The 16,528-nt window shown below is 42.5% G+C and overlaps 1 protein-coding gene across 1 annotated transcript in view; it reads left to right on the forward strand.

Moving 5' to 3' along the window:
• Positions 1-1,187: 1,187 nt before the first annotated feature.
• Positions 1,188-16,528, forward strand: part of adamts3 (ADAM metallopeptidase with thrombospondin type 1 motif, 3) — a gene marked incomplete at its 3' end in the record, with an annotated part of 186,279 nt that continues 170,938 nt past the window's right edge. The window contains exons 1-3 of the mRNA XM_083978186.1: positions 1,188-1,250; positions 1,650-1,671; positions 7,947-8,395. Of these exons, the coding sequence (XP_083834312.1) occupies positions 1,191-1,250; positions 1,650-1,671; positions 7,947-8,395 (531 nt within the window). The 5' untranslated portion in view covers positions 1,188-1,190. The remainder of the gene's footprint in view (positions 1,251-1,649; positions 1,672-7,946; positions 8,396-16,528) is intronic.

The raw sequence follows: 16,528 nt of genomic DNA on the forward strand, positions 1-16,528 counted from the left end.
GTAATAACATGAGATTTTACAAAACGTTCACACACAAACTTATTATTCTCAAATATAAAGATGGATAAATGTGCAACTACCACACAAATGTAATATTACATCTCACACGTGAAACAAATTGAGACCTCTTACTGACTTTCATGTGTTTGTTTGAAACCTCATAGACAAAGTTACCATGAGTTACAGTAACATAGAGTTATTTTATACAGGTATTTATGGTTAATGTTGAGCACCTTCTATTAAACTGACATGTCCCATTGTGTCACAGTGAGTTCAGGTTGTTATGTTACTATTGTTTTCAATTCTGCTCCATAAATATGTTATTTATACGTTTACCGTTCAGCCTCAGCAGACAATCTTCCTCCTCTTCCTCCTCCTCCTCATCATGTCTGTATTTAAGGACATAGACCTGAGTAATTGTTGTCTTTTGGTATTGATATAGAGATATGTGGGTATTTCTTATATAATGAGCAGCTTTTCTCATCCTGTGGTGTCCTGAGATGAGTTTAGGGAGGTGGGATCTTCCTCCCCCTCCTCTTTCTCCTCCCTCCTCCTCCTCTGTCCCTTCATGTGTTCAATGAGAACAGACATGATTATTGTCTTTTTCCATATTGATATAGAAATGTTTTGTCCTGGGATTAAGTTTGGGGAGTTGTGATCCTCCTCCTCCTCCTCCTCCTCCTCTGTCCCACCATGTGTTGGGGCTGGAGGAGAGGGCCGGGTGACGTCACGCAGGGCTGGTCTTGCCGTTTATTAGCTCGAGGAGCCAAGTGCCAGGTCGCGAGAGCTTCACACTGCAGCTCTGTCCGGCCGGCGGCAGAGGGGATGTCCTACTAACTCCACCAGAAACTTTCTAGAAAACTTCAGTCAACAGATTAAAAACAGAAAAAGAAAACGAAAAAAAAATTGAAAACACTGACTGACTGACTGACAAAAGTGTCGTAACTCGCCTCACTCTTTCTTTTAATGAAACTTTAACTACTTTATATGACTTTTTGAAACGTTTAACCTGAAACAGAGGCAGCTGCGCATCCACTCTGATAGGGTTTTTTTCTTTTCTTTTTTGAATGAGCCGGGTCACGCTTGCGCAAAGAGTTTTTTTGTACTTTTTCTTTTTTTTTCTCTCTCACTTTAATTTTTAAAATTTGACGTTGGGATAAAGTTTTTTCTTTTCCGATTTAAGACTCGTGATGGCTGTCCTGTCACTAGCGTTACTGCTCCTAGGATTTGTATTGACTTCAGCCGACAAGGTAAGTGTCTAACAGCGCTAACATCATCCAGTCTGTTAATATGAATTATTAAAGCGCTGCAGCCGCGGGCGGCGAGAGGAGAGGAGAGGAGAGTCTCTCTCTCCGCTGCTGCCTGCACAGCACACTGCCTCCTCTGTGATTTACATGTTGACACTGCACACGCATGAGTTTAGCCTGTTACATAACACATGTGAAATAGAGGCATTTTTGTTTTAAAGCAGTTTTACAAGCAGCTCGGCCCTACAGTAAAGTGGCTGCTGCAGGGCGGTAGTGTTGCTGCTGTTGCTGCTGCTGCTGCTTGGAACATCTCAGCTTCTCAGATCATGATTTTGTTTTTGTTTCCTTTTCCCCCCCCAGTGGCGTAAAACGGCTTTTAACGAGCTTTCTCTTCTCTTGCAGGCTGGTGAAGTAGATAGAGAGGGTAAGTCCTGCTCATTTCTTAATAATTAGAAGGAAGTCGCGAGGAAAAAAAGGGGCACAGGAGAGTTTCCTCCGAGAAAACTCAGGAGGACAACTCGGTGCACTGAGATCAAAGTGGGAGGGGAGTTTGAGTTGAGTGTGTGTGGGTATGTGTATGTGTGTGAGGAGCTCTGTAATAGCTACACCCTCCCCTTCATACCCTCCTCTACCACCCCGCTATTCCCCCAACACACACACACACACACACACACACACACACACACATGCACACTTATATTACATGAGCAAACTGCTTCAAGGGCTTTGTTATACAGGAAAGAAAATTCCACTTCTAAATCCTGCACATCTGTTATTCATTCTGAGGTTAAGAAACAAGTGAGCTGCAACAGTGTCCACGTAGGATCCTTTTACACCCGCTGTTATCTTCTGAACACCTCAAGGGCCCTCACACAGCAACATGACAGTTGGCAGTCAGGCACCGTTGGGCGCTAGTTGAGCGTTTGTGGTCGCCCATCGCCCGCGTAGCCTCCACTCGGCCATTATCAGCCTTGTAAAGCAACCACTTCGCCAATTTACTGTAGTGTGGTTTCTATTCATATTTCACCTTCTGCCACAAGTTAAAGTCACAATTTGTATTGCTTCTTTAGTGGCATTTAGAAAATACATTTTGGTTTGAATCAGTGGATGAGGTTGTTGCATTTTCTGTTGTTCAGTTTCAGACACAAAATGATGCGTGGACAGACCCAAATATCCAGCAGCAAACTTTGTCTCTAGTCCAAGTCAGACCCTGATTCATTCCCTGGCTAATAGCTCCCTAGAAGCACTTGTTGATTTTTCTCATCCACAGTTTGCAAAGTGCATCTGGCTGAAGGCGCAGACCAAGTCCAACTTGCTGAGTTTGCCTTGTCGTTAGGTCACATCGACATGGGATCATGTTCCTACCACAAACAAACTGCTACAGGATTAGTTTGTGACCGGACTGGGACCGCACCCAACGGCTTGATTGTTTTATTCTGACCTAACGAATTGCACCAAAGGAGGGGGAAAAGGAGCCAGAGTCGGATTCAACCAGACTAAACAGTGTAGGTCTGTAGAGAACCTGTTGCATTCATCAGGTTGGTCTTCTCCTCTGGTATGAATTAATTTAATTATCAGGATTTCTTGAGCTTTTCTGCCGTATCTTGACAGGACAGTGCTGGTACCCCAATGGTTGTTAATAAAACTCCGCTGTTACATCATAATAGAGAATCTGGGGGAAAAAAGGCTCTGAGAGGTCTGGTGCGGGTATAAAAAATGTTCTTGCACCTGAAACCACTTCCATCTGTGGAATCAGCATCAGTTCAGGAGTCATGGAGGTTTTATGCGACGACTGGCCAGGTGTGTAGAGGTGTGAGAGTATAGGCATGTGTGAAAACAGTTTAAGGTTAGAAATACAGTCTGTTTTTTCACCCCTTGCAACACCTTTATCCATCCCAGAGGCTAGATGATCGTCGGCTGAAGTCTTTGTGGTTTGTTCAAGTCCATCGGTTTTCAGTTTTAGTTGAGGCATCACTCAGTCGTTGGTTGCACAAGTTGTTTGTGGATAGTTGTGTGTATCAGGGCTCTTAAGGCCTCATGGTCCTCCAAGCAAGGTGTTTGTCAGGTGCCAGCTGATCTCAAGCCTTTCCCCCTCAAAAAGCCCTCAAAAGGCTTCATCATTTGTATCATTGCATCTCACTGACCCTCCTTTGAGTTATCTGTCTGGAACACCATCTCATTTATGTTACTACAGTCATGTTGGTGTTGGTTATTGTCTCTGTGGTGTTTGCAAGTTCACAAATTTGGCCGGTTTTTGTTACTGCTAGATGTGTGTCTCAGGTAGTCTACTTGAAGATGAACACTATCCACTCAAATGATTCATTTGGTGTTTTGAAGGTGGATGGTTGGGGCGTAAGTCAGTTTCGTTGTTCCATAGGTTAGGAATCTGGTGACCTGGGAATTTCCTCACTTGTCTTTATCTTTAAGCACCAAGTTGTCATCATTCATGAGGACGACAAAGGCAGTTTTTCTTTTTGTGCTCAGTACTGTAGGTGCTGTCTCTGTAAATACAGCAACTAGGAAAAAAAAGGTCCATTGATGATTTAAAGCTTTCAAACAGCCCATCTTGGTGTACTTGGCACTTCTGGGCTCATATGGCACGTCGCTCTTGCCCTGGACAAGTGGCCATTGAGATGTAACACTGAGATGTGTTTTTGCAGGTTGAGAGCATAAGCCATTGAAGAGATTTCAAACCTCTACAATAAATGTCAGGGTCTGGTGTCAGACCCTCACAATCAAAGAACAAGTGTGTCTTTGGGGAGCTGCCATTTTGCACCAATGTTCAACAATCATGCAAATGGAGAAATCCATCACAGCAAGGGGCAGAGAGAGTAATCTCTCCTCTCACGGGAGCAAAAAATAGACCGGCGTAGTAAGGGATGCCAGTTTTACTTTTGGTCTTTGTCTGGACACGAGCTCTGCAAAAGCAGTCCACAAACTTGGCTCTGCTGAAGTGTGGTCAGACAAGGCTGAATGCACAGCTTGTGTGTTTTTGGAAGGTCATGGACCAGAAATGGTCTACAGTTGCAGCCTTTAATCTATCAATAACCTCAAGTTTATGAAGCATTCCACTTTTTTCAGATCTTAAAATTTTGATTAAGAAATAAAAGGATTTCACCATGCACATGTGCCAGCTTGCTTGCTAACAATCATATCCATAGTTATACTGAATTGTTCTAAGGTTAGAACATCCAATATTTACCATTAATAAGCAGCATAAGCTTCTACAAATTATATTTAGTGTTTCATCAGAGATGATATTAGTTTCAACTGGTTTTAGATAATAATTCTCCATAAATCAAGCAAAGTCTTTTCCACTTTGACAGAATTCATCGTTTTGAATAGACACACTGTGGGTGTATTGTGAAATGACATTGACAGAAGCCTTTTTGTGTGACAGTGAAGGATGTATGCCAGTGGGCATTGGAGTGGACGACCTTTAGTATCTAATAGACAGAGCATAAGTGCTGTCTGGGCTCTCTATTCACTCAGTGTATTTCATCTTTCTATCAGAACTGTGGCTCTTTTAAAGAATAGCTACAGACTCATAGTCAATTCAAGACATGTATAGTAGCTGCAGAGACTGATTGTACTGATGGAGAGTAAGCCTGTGCTTTTTTCCTACTCAAAATAAACAGATTCCAGTCCATGGTTCAATATTTGCAGCTCAGGGTAGTAAATCTAAGGCACTGGAAATTAAGACCTGTTCAAAATAAATGTTCCTTTAAAACGTTTCATGTTTCATAACCTCAGCGTTCAGCAAAAACATCACTGCAGATGAATTTCAGGCAGAACGGTTTCTATAAATTTGCTGTAATGCCATTTCATTAGCTCGAGCTGGACTAAACCTTTATGCATTAGTGGATCATAAAAGAATTTAAAGGCCTTGTAAACACGTTTTTTCAATCAGCTTCTTGCCCTGAGCAATGAGGTCCTACATGAACACAACGTTATATTGCTCAATTCTGTGCTTTTTTTTTTCCACTGGAAGTTGAAGTGGGTGGAACCGAGTTTGGAAAAGTACCAATCAGGAGGTAGCTATGAACCGAAATTTTCCGATGGTTGGGTGTTTGTGAGTCGTTTAGTGTTGCATCTCTATAATTCATATTTCTTATATTATCAATATATCAAATGACAATTTGAAAAGTGTCACTTGATGAATCCATCTGTAGGTTCCTCTCAGCTACGTAGTGAACACATTGGAGCATTTAGCAGCTAAAAAAAAGCCAAATATTTCCCTCAGGTGTTTGTGGAGACCAAAAACAGAGCCTATACTGGACTTAACGTTCATCTTGTGACCAGATACAATGATATACTGTAGCCTAGATCATTGATAAAGTTGCTGCAAAAGCACTAAATGTGTGAATAAGCAACAGTTTTTCAGTCCATAAACACAGAAGGTGATGACAGAGCAGCCAAACAAACTTCTTCTGCTGCTTTAATGAAGCAGTCAGTGAAATAATTGGATTTCTTGACACAGAGGAAGCTTCCTAAAGAGTTGGAGGTTGTGACCTGAAATTAAAAGTTTTCCTGTTTAGTAGGGGCCACCACAAAGATAAAACCATTGGGTCTCCGGTGGCTGCTTAACTATAAAATCCACTATGTACTCTGCTAGTTCAGCACTTTACTCATGAAGCAGCAGCTGTATGTAATGTACCTGTGAACAAGGTGCTGTTGTCAATGAGCTGCTGTGAATTTGAATTAGATCCACTGATTTTCTGTGAATCCCTTAAATGCAATTATTAAAAAGTGTTTAGAGGGGTCATTACTACTAAATGTAAAGGCTAAATGGCTATTGCTGAAAAATAGCAGCCATGAGAATGTGTTTGAAGGATTAGATAATTAACTTCTTTTAATTATTTATCAGTGATTTTCCCCAAATGAACCTTTGATGAGCGCACGTTTCGTCATACATATTATAAAGAAGTAAGATTTGAGTCTAGGTTTTCTTGGGCATTTAGAAAACCCTAAGTCTGGATGTCAGGGAAATGGCCCTTGAGATTAAAGCTGGGCCTCCTGAGGATTAAGCAGTGAAACCTTGCTCTTGCAAATGCACACTAATGAACTGAGCTAATTCTTGGCTTCTCTTTGACCCATGGCTCTATAACTTCTTCATCCCGTAAAGATTTGTCACACTGGCTTTCTCACAAAAAGCAAACTGGAGGGGAAATATGTAAAACCCTTATCTAAACTTACATCAGCCCTGCACGTGTTGCACAACCTTTTCACATATCGGTATCAAACAACTGACTCTGTGTCATTCATGTTTGTGGAGGGAGTAAGGTTAACATGATGTAACTGTGAGGTATTTGCTCTGTCGGACCCAAAAAAAAGGGCGTTTGATTTTTTTTTGCATGTTCAGTACCAGACACGTGCCGGCAGTTTGCCTTGGCTGTGTAGTGTTGACAGAGGAGCATTGTATCCTCTTGATCTGCTGAAGTCAGTGTGATCGAGCTGCTTCCATCCCTCAAAGTTCAGCCTTTTCATTTTATCAGTGTGTCTTGTCAAATGTGTGTTTTCATCACATGCACAGAGCATACACACTGTGATTTTTAAAGCATGTAATTTCCTAAAACGTGTAATTTTAGTTTCACCATTGACACCTGTTTGAAAGTCTTCTATAATATAATGACATGGTTTCAATATTCATGTTGGATTTGTTTTTTCCAACCAAAACCAACCAAGACATTTTTTTTAAGTGTCTGCCATTCCACACATTTTGAAAAGCAAACCAAGCTTGGGTGGAAATTTCCCTTACACTGTGTCCATGGATTTTCTTTGTAAAATCGACTAGACCGCAAATTTGCCAGTGAACACAGGTCTGAGGGTTGATAATGACTACCATCCAGTATGGGGATGCATATTTTTTTGTGCAAAGTATTTGCTTTGGACATGTAAAAGGCAGTAACAGCTTATGAGGAACTCCTACACACTCCACACTCAACTCTTCACTCTGTAGTTACATTAACAGATCTAAGAAGCAGCATGGTTTAGAAGACACATTAGAGTCTCTTGGATGTCTCTTGAACTGAACTTCTGCTTGTGTGTGTGCACCTGTAATATAGAGCAAGGCCGTACTTAGAGCGACGATAGCTTCAAAACATCACAGGGATCTCATTAAAAAGATCAATGGAATAGCATAGCATCTCTAGCAAAGAAACACAGACAAAACAGGCAAGTGCCACCAAGAACCAGTGCAAAACCTGAGGCAGTACTCAAATTGATTTGCTCGTTAATGAATTAGATTATAGAGAGTGAATCAATAGCCTACATGATTAATTCATTGTAATTAATTTGGCAAAATTAAGTTAAAAAGCGCCACTCTGCAGGGCTCAGATAGCAAAACGAACCGTGGCCCAGACCTGACCCATATACAGGATGATTGTCAGATACTACTTCTGCATCTGGGCCAGTTCTGGCGCATGCACATAGAAAATCTCTGGGTTGTCAGTCAGCACTGGTGGATAACAGCTGGAATGAGCCCAGATGTGGAAGTAGATGAGAGCGTCCTGGCCCGACGACTCTGGAATTATGTCGAGCCAAAAGTTTCATTTTGTATCTTGGAGAGCCACAGATTTCAGTGGGATGTTTTTCTCTTCACATCACATGGACATTTGTTATTCTTTCTGTGCTTCCTGCTGCCTTGAGATTAAATTAATGCCTCGCTGTCATTGTGTTGTGTTTTTTGTTTTTTTACAGACCAGTTGAGGAGCCGTCTGAAGGAGTATGGCCTGGTCACGCCCTTCAGCACCGACTCTCACGGACACTACCTGTCGCACCTGCTCTCGGCCACGCACAAGCAGCGCGTCAAGAGGGAGGTGTTTTCGTCCAGCGAGGGCGAACAGAAGCTTTTCTTCAACATCACCGCCTTCGGGAAGGAGTTCCACCTCCGCCTGCGCCCCAACAACAGGCTTGTGGCCCCCGGCGCGATGGTGGAGTGGCACGACGAGGTTCAAGGCTTCGAGAACGTCAGCGACAGCGCCGGAGTCGTCGAGGCCGTCGTCGCCTTGGGCGCCAACCAGACCGAACCCGGCAACGGGACGGAGAGGATACTGCGACGCGAGCTGCTGAAGACGGATTGCACCTTCATCGGCGATATCTCAGACGTCCCCGGGGCCTCGGTTGCTATTAACAACTGTGACGGGCTGGTAAGTCCTCCTCCGCCATAAAGCTCCACTCTCCCCCGCCCCCCTCACCCCCTTGTCTTTTCATTACAAAAGTGCCGTGACCTTATCAAGTGACACTAAGGGATTTTAGATGTCCGTAACTCCTAAGTTTTAGCCTTTATTTACGTCAGCACTCGGCATTTTTACAGCACATTGTTCCCGGAGATATTCTTCAGGCGGGCAGACGGAATAGCTTTTTGTGCAGAGGTTTGTCACGGGTGAGTGGCCATGCATTGCGGCAACAAACCCGACGGATTTTCCCTCCAACCTCTTCCCAACATAAAACACGAGTCTCCTTTGTGCTCCACAAAAAGTCTGCAGTCCTATCCTCCCCATCACCCCTCGTAAAACACTTGAACAGTAATTGAGAAATGACCTGGGCCAAAATATCCTAGAGTAAGCCAGCGAAACATCTCTACATCCAAGGAAGTCTTAGTTAGCCAGAACCTAAAGTCCTTTAAATGAAGTTCTTAGGTGCAGAAATGTTGCAGACTTTTAAAATGCAACACAAAGGACGGACCGTAACTTTCACTCCTGATAGTCACCATGTTAAGAAGTCTAAACGCAATAATGACGCTGGTGTTATTTCATCCTTTTATTATGACAGCGGTTCTGCTGCGGAAACTGAACCAACAGTGAATTCATCCTGTTAATAAGCCCTGTGTGTAGCTGCGGTCAGATATTGCCTAAGTGTACTTTATTCCTTAAGAGGAAACAGGTGGGCTGCTCCTGCTCTGAATTTCTCTTGAAGTGCAGTGCGTTTGTTTCCCCCAGAGGTCGAGAACTGGTAATAAAAAAGTAAGAGTCATCTCATGTCTTCATCTTCTTAGAGAATTTAATCTCCGGGGGAACGGACTGACTAATTTGTGTCAGAGTAAAAGCCCCATTGCAGCTTATAAACAGAAGAGTTGACTCCTCTCGGCTCGGAGGCGTGTGCCCAACATGATGTCAGAAATCAAAAATGCATCCACAGAGTCATTTCAGACTAAACTACTCTTCCCAACAGCATTTAAGATTGTATCACCCGATGCAGCAGTTTGGCTATTTTAGATCTTTTCAGCCACATTAGCAGAGTAGCAGAGTAGCAGAGCGTTTGGAATGAAGATTTCATCTGTCACTTGGTCCAGATTAAAATATCTGGATGGACTGACTTTGGTTTGATCTTGGGACTCCTTATGTTGTATCACTAGTGCTCCAAATCCATCACTTACCCAGTGGATTACATCTATAGTTGGCCCTAAAACTTGGCAGTTTTCAGTTTGTCTAATATTTTGTCCAGCTTTTCTTTTACTACGACTTTTGGACCAAACAAAAACTGAATGTATGACCAGTCCTCTCTATAATTATACCACAATAAGAAGGTGTAGGTGCTGTTGACTGGTAAAAAATTGATGCTCGGTTTAGTTGAGATAGATCAGTTGGTGAATGTGTGTTTTTGAAACTTATTTCTGGGCTGCAGTTCACTCTTTCATCCTGGAGCGCAGTGTAGCTGTGGTGTTTCTGGTTTGACAGTGACCTGCTAAGGTGATGGAGAAAGGAACAAAATTTGTTCACCAAGACTCCTGATCATTGGTGCAGCAGATAAATAGGATGTTTGTTTTTAAAGGGTGTGAATGGTGATTGTAGTTTTGGCTTGCCTGGTTAGGTGATAAGTGATTGGCCTGGCGTTTTGGCCAATGGAAGAGGGGCTGTAGTTACTTACACCGTGCTCCACTAAGATGGTGAATGTCAGCACTGTACCTGCAGATCATCAAAATATTTCCATTGTCATTGTGAGTATGTTAGCGTTAAGTGTCCGTGCATAACTGACGCTCCTTATCTTTATGACGTACATTAACCTTTGTCTTGTGTTAGCTTTCTGCTACCATCTCTGGTGTTAGGGTCAGTTTTGATCCGTGTCTTAAATCAGCTTTAGAAAACACTAAAAACATTTTTTTTCATCCAATTTGTTTTTCATCTCTTGGTTACATTGTTAGACCTCCTTAACCATGGAAATATTGGTTTTAATATTTTTGGTGTCAGTATACCCCTTGGCTTTAGTTTCACCTTCCTATTGTTAGCTTTCTGCTAACAGAGCTATCTCTTGTGTTGGGGTCGATTTTGACCAATCAGTCTTAAATCAGTCTTACTAAATCAGCTGTAAAACACACTTTTTATTTTTATTTTTTAAATATAAGTTCCTGACAAAGTCAAAAAGCCTTGATGCAATAATCAAATTTATGTGATACTTTTATGCATTAAAAACCTAAAAACGGGTCACGCTAACTCAAGAGGAAGGTTAATTAGTGGGACTTTTGTGAAGGAATAGAAAACAGAAAAGCCACTTTTTTTAATTATATACCACCTTCATGAGTCTATTGTACCTCAGTGAGCCTTGGACTTCAATTAGACTATTAGAGTTTAAGGTTGGACCGGTGCTGCTATACAGTATGAATAGACCGCCTCTCACCTGAGGACCATTGAAAATAGTGAGTCATGGATATGGTAAAAGTGAAGAAAACCTTCATTTATGTCAGAGCGTGGCAATCAGTATTCGCTTTTGAAAATCAGTGTGTGGGTCCCCTCAGGAGTTGACTCTCAGCTGGAGGCCAGGAGCTGCTCTGCAGGGATTCACTTTATTCTCACCATGTTAAAACAGCTGTAACAGGGGCAGCAGTACATACGGGTAGAGATTCTCACAGGCAGGGGTGTGCGTGGGAGGTTTTGACAGTTTTGCTGGCCAGCAGAAAAAAATGAGGCGAGTCAGTGTGTGTGATACCGACCTGGTGGGAGGGGGGTTTTCATGTAATATGACCTGTCTTCTCAGGAAAACTTCAACATGTTGACTTACAAGAAGAAACCTGACAGGTCCTGTTATGGGTTTAGCATGAAACTCGAGTCAACCGTTATGTGACGTCAGAGGAACAACACACAACACTTCTCAGCAGATGAAGGTCAAAGTCATACGAACGGGAAACTGAAAGGAGAAAGTGAAAGGATTTAAGTATTTCAATTCCAGATAATAAGAGCTACAGCAAATGCACCTTTTAAAGTCTGTTTTTGATAAATACTGTTAAAAAATACTGTGCTCTTGAGGTTCTTAATGGTAAAATATGCCTGGCAATAACAAAGTAACTTTTCCATCTAACGTTGAAACAGATTTGAAAACACTCATTCTGGCCTATGAAAAACATTCAGTGAGGCTGAAGGAAGCAGTTTCAGAGCGAGGCAGGAATAATGACAGTGGCGTCAGTCTAAATGAGACGAGACTGAAATGGCAAAAGAGCGTTTTCCTGTCTCTGGAGACTCATGGAACAGACACTCAGTAAACAGGTCGTCTTCAGAGGTGACCTCATGTTGAGCTAGAAGACCCAGAAGTCCAACCAGCATTTAGAGCTGCAATTAAACTGAGTGTCTTTTCTTTTTCTTTTTTCTTTTTAATCAATCGTACTGTTATTACTTTCTTTATTAATCATTGATCGCTAAAATGTTCCCCAAAGCACAGGGATGTCTTCACATGACCTGTTTTGTTCAAGAAACTGAACCAAAGACATTGAATTCAAAATGATCCAACAAACCAATTGCAGTGTCGTCTCTGATTATCTCTAAACGACAGCAGCACATGCACCTCGGTGTATTTCTGTTACAATGGTGCAGTGTTAGATTTCTTATTGTCAGTTCATTCATTATTGTGACTGAGCAGTGAGACCGCACCCGACCACACTGACCAATGAGACCAGTCTGGACCAGTTACACCACTGAGACCAGTCCTGACCACTAAGACCAGTTCTGACCAATGAGAACACACTTGACCAATGAAACCAGTTCTAACCAATGAGACCAGTCTGGACCAGTTACACCAATGAGACCAATCCGGACCACTAAGACCAGTTCTGACCATTTCTGACCAATGAGACCAAATCTGACCAGTGAGACCAATCCGGACCACTAAGACCAGTTTTAACTGATGAAATCGGTCCTGACCACACTGACCAATGAGAGCAGTCCTAGCCACTGAGACCAGTTCTGACTGGACCAATTACATCATACCAATAAGAGCAGTCCATACAGTACCAGTGAGACCAGTTCTGACCACTGAGACCAGTTCTGACCAATAAGACCAGTTTTAACCAATGATACCAGTCCTAGCCACTGAGACCAGTTCTGACCAATAAGACCAATTCTGACCATTTCTGACCAATGAGACTACATCTGACCAGTCAGACTAATCTTGACCTCTAAGAACTGTTTTAACCAATGAGACCAGTCCTAGCCATTGAGACCAGTTCTGACCTCTAAGACCAGTTCTGACCAATGAGACCAGTCCGGACCACTAAGACCCGTTTTGACCAGTGAGACCAGTCCTGACCACACTGACCAATGAGACCAGTCCTAGCCACTGAGACCAGTTCTGACCAATTAGGTACATCATACCATTGAGAACAGTCCATACCAATGAGACCAGTTCAGACCTCTAAGACCAATTCTGACCATTTCTGACCAATGAGACTACATCTGACCAGTGAGACCAATCTTGACCACTAAGACCAGTTTTAACCAATGAGACCAGTCCTAGCCATTGAGACCAGTTCCGACCAATGAGAACACAATTGACCAATGAAACCAGTCCTGACCACTAAGACATGTCTTGTATTCCTGCAAAATTAAAACATTTTCCCTCTAAACATTTGTATCATCCAGACTTCTCTATATCATCATGGGTCTTGATGAGTAAATAACAGTAACAATTTAACACAAATTGAATTTCCAGTTCCCCTAACAGAACATGAATATCCAAGCGCACACATCCAAACAAACACCAAGGTGATATAGATTGATTTCTTCCCAGAGCTACATTTTAATTTCCGTTTGACTTGAAAATGAATATTTTATGTTGCTGACAGAACAGGGGCAGAATGTACAATATGAAAACAACTAGTCTGCCTCGTTCTCTCTGAAGAGAACAACTGTAGTGTGTCTAAAAATAAAACAATAGCAAATGCCAAGCACATGTCCATAAACAAAGATAATGCCAGTCAGAGCTGTAGGTCGGGACCATGCGCTGCAGGATTCAGCCACTTCCTCTGATTGGAGGAGGAGGAAGCAGTTCATCACTTGGACGGACTCGGCCTCTCCAAGTCTTTTCTTCTCTGAGACATTTATAGTTGGACCTCGCAGGAGATTCAGGCCTGAGAGAAAGGGGGCGGGGGGTGGAGGGAGGGATAGAGGGTGGGGGGCCACACAGGATGTGAGAGTCCTGCTTTGTAAATAGTGTTGTGGCAGGATGTCACTTTGAAGACGCCAGCGGCCATCACAGGTCAGTCAGCTTTTTGCCCAGCGGAGGGATGATCTGAGACGGCTGCTGCTGCTGGACGGTCTCCGTAGGAACGTGGAAGCAGAAATAGACACGATAGGAAATAGTGAATTGAAATCTGGATTTTCTTACACCCAAAATACCTAATGGTGTTAAGGGACTCGGTTATGCACTGTCATCATAAGCTCATTTGTTCCTTTTCCCCCCTTCGTTTCTTCTCTTCACTTTCTCTTATACCAGATTCACTTTCTGAGCTGTCAACATCACTCACTGCAAACTGCAGCAGGAGAATGCAGAAAAGGGACAAAAAATAAAGCACTGAAATGTCCTAAAACCATCAGAAAGCTGAGAAATATTGTGATTCTGGGATGGAAATTAGTGAAAACCTAAGGCAAAATCCGATTCTCTTCATAATAATAATAATGCCGATGCCTCAAAACAAATGAATCTGACCGTTCCCTCGTTTCTTTAACTGATTTGAAATGAGCACAGGCACTTTTCCTGCAGCTCAGTTCTGCTCAGACTCCAAATTTTCTTGTCACTTTCTGTGACTGGAGACATTTTCTGTTCTGTCACCATGTAAGAAGTTTTCATTTGCTGTAAATTGCAACGATTGGCGCTCTGACACAGCAGGAAACAACATATTTAACATGTGATGGGACACGACAGGAGGAGATGTCGATAAATGTCTTTTTTATAGAACTTTCTTCTTCTCAAAGGATGGTTTGATTTTAAAGGAAAGAAATGTAATATTTAGACTAAAACATAACTGATAACAAAGATTTAGATAAAGTCTGGCTTCTGGCAGCAACTTAAAAGAGACTCTGGCCATTTCACTGTCTTCTGCTGGAAGTACTTTCTGAGCTGTCAGCATCAGTAGCGCTCTTAAATTATTGTAAACATTGGCTTTTAAAAGCAGGAAACAGGAAATGTAGAATGATAAAACACAGAAGCCTTAAAATAATCCAACTTTCAGCTGAATTAAAAATTGAAATGAGACATAAAAACTAGAAAATCATAGATACCAGAAAATTTGGATTAAAAAAAGGTCGTTTTAGGCTGAGAATCAGTAAAACCCAAATTGACATTAGCCGACCCTTCAATGTGCCAATTACATTAACTTCAGCGTTGGGTCTTCTGGCTGCTGTAACGTTCAGCGTGGTCAGCGTTTTGTTTGTGTTGTTTGCAGCTTAAATGCAAAGCATGCTGGACTGCGTAACTCGACATCAAACGCTGCAGCAAACCGGTGGTTGCTGATGAAAAAGCCTGTCGTTGAGGGCCAGTGCTCTTTGATCTCAAAGTGGTAGCCCTGGCCCCGGCTAGGTGTGTGTTTTACTGTTTCTTAATTATAGCCAGGCTGCTGTCTGGAAGTCTTTACTGCAGCAGGCTGCTCCACCGCTGCTGAATGCTTATGAGGCAGATACTACTACTCCAGCAGCAGCAGCAGCAGCAGCAGCAGCAGCAGTGTATGTGGGGGTGAAGCCATGCAGGCCGATCTGTGCTGACCTGTGTGGGAGCTGCCTTCGTGTTGCATGAGGAGAAACAAGGGAGAGAGAGGGAGGGAGGGGTGAGGAGGGGTGGGGGGTGTTCTTGATAAAACCTGATGAAACACATCAGCACTGAGCTCTGTTTCCTGCCTCTTTAATGTGTCGAGCAGAAATGGATGTGTCAGGGTCGCAGCCGAGGCCACGTTCAAACCTGGTGCACGGCAAAGTGGAAGAGACAGATCTGATCTGACGGCCCATTAGGCCACCGCTTCCTCATGTTCACTGCAGTTAGTCATGGCTTGTTTTAAGCTACATATCCTGCTGGGGTTTTTTTTTTTTTTTTAATATCACAAATGGGAAATTTAAATTTTCATAGGAGTGGGACTTCAGAGATGAATTTGTGAATGTGACAGGACTGAAACTCTGAGTGAAAGTGGAAAATGATCAGGATGCATGTGATCGACTGTGCAGGAGTGTTATTTTTCTTTTATAATAAGAGTGCATGATGATTTTTTGAGACTTTCTTGAGTTTCTTGAGATCAATTTAAAGTTTTGATAGGCCTCATATGGCACCACATTGCCTTAAAGGGACAACGAGGAGTTTCTATTCGGTTATAAAAAAGTCTCACGTTAATGTGGATGAATCTCCGCTACCCACACTTGTTAATGGGCCCATTTTCGATAAATATATCGTTCTGTCTCTATCGTTATTTTGTTATTATTAGTGGTGGCGGAAGTGCTGGTCGAGCCGACCAGCGTTTCCTTCGTTGCGAATCATGAGAATAACGCAGCCGCATCGCCGTTTATGGTCGGAACTACGGTGGTATGTGAACCTCTTTGAACCTCTGACTTTAATTATTGATGAATGAAAACATGAGTCCGTCTTGCGCCCGGTCAAAGAAATGTACGGTGCGCGCGGAGGCTCATAAATGTAGTGTGAAAACGCTTCGCTTTTCCAAAACTCCTCGTTGTCCCTTTAAAGGTGGTATTATTTATGACAGGGCCTTCATTTCATGGCAGTGAGGTCTCCAGGTGAGGTGGCAGTTTGTGCTCTGCAACCATAAGGCGTCTTGGTTTTTGATGGATGGATGGATAAAACCGACTTCAGGAAATTGTGACAGGCATTTTTTTCATTTCTCTTGACATTTTACAGACTGAATCAACGGATTGACTGAGCAGATGGTTAAAGAAATCACTCGCTGCAGGTCTGGCACATCATTGTGTATTCAATTTTCACTTTCATGTAACTTTTGATAAGTATGGCAGTCTGAGAAAGTTCTGCGGAGGGTTGTAAAAGATCAGTATGGTGAAGATAACTGAAGTTTTAATGGAGGG

Source organism: Trachurus trachurus, assembly GCF_905171665.1.
Source record: "Trachurus trachurus genome assembly, chromosome: 9".
In the NCBI taxonomy this organism is placed as follows: Eukaryota; Metazoa; Chordata; class Actinopteri; order Carangiformes; family Carangidae; genus Trachurus; species Trachurus trachurus.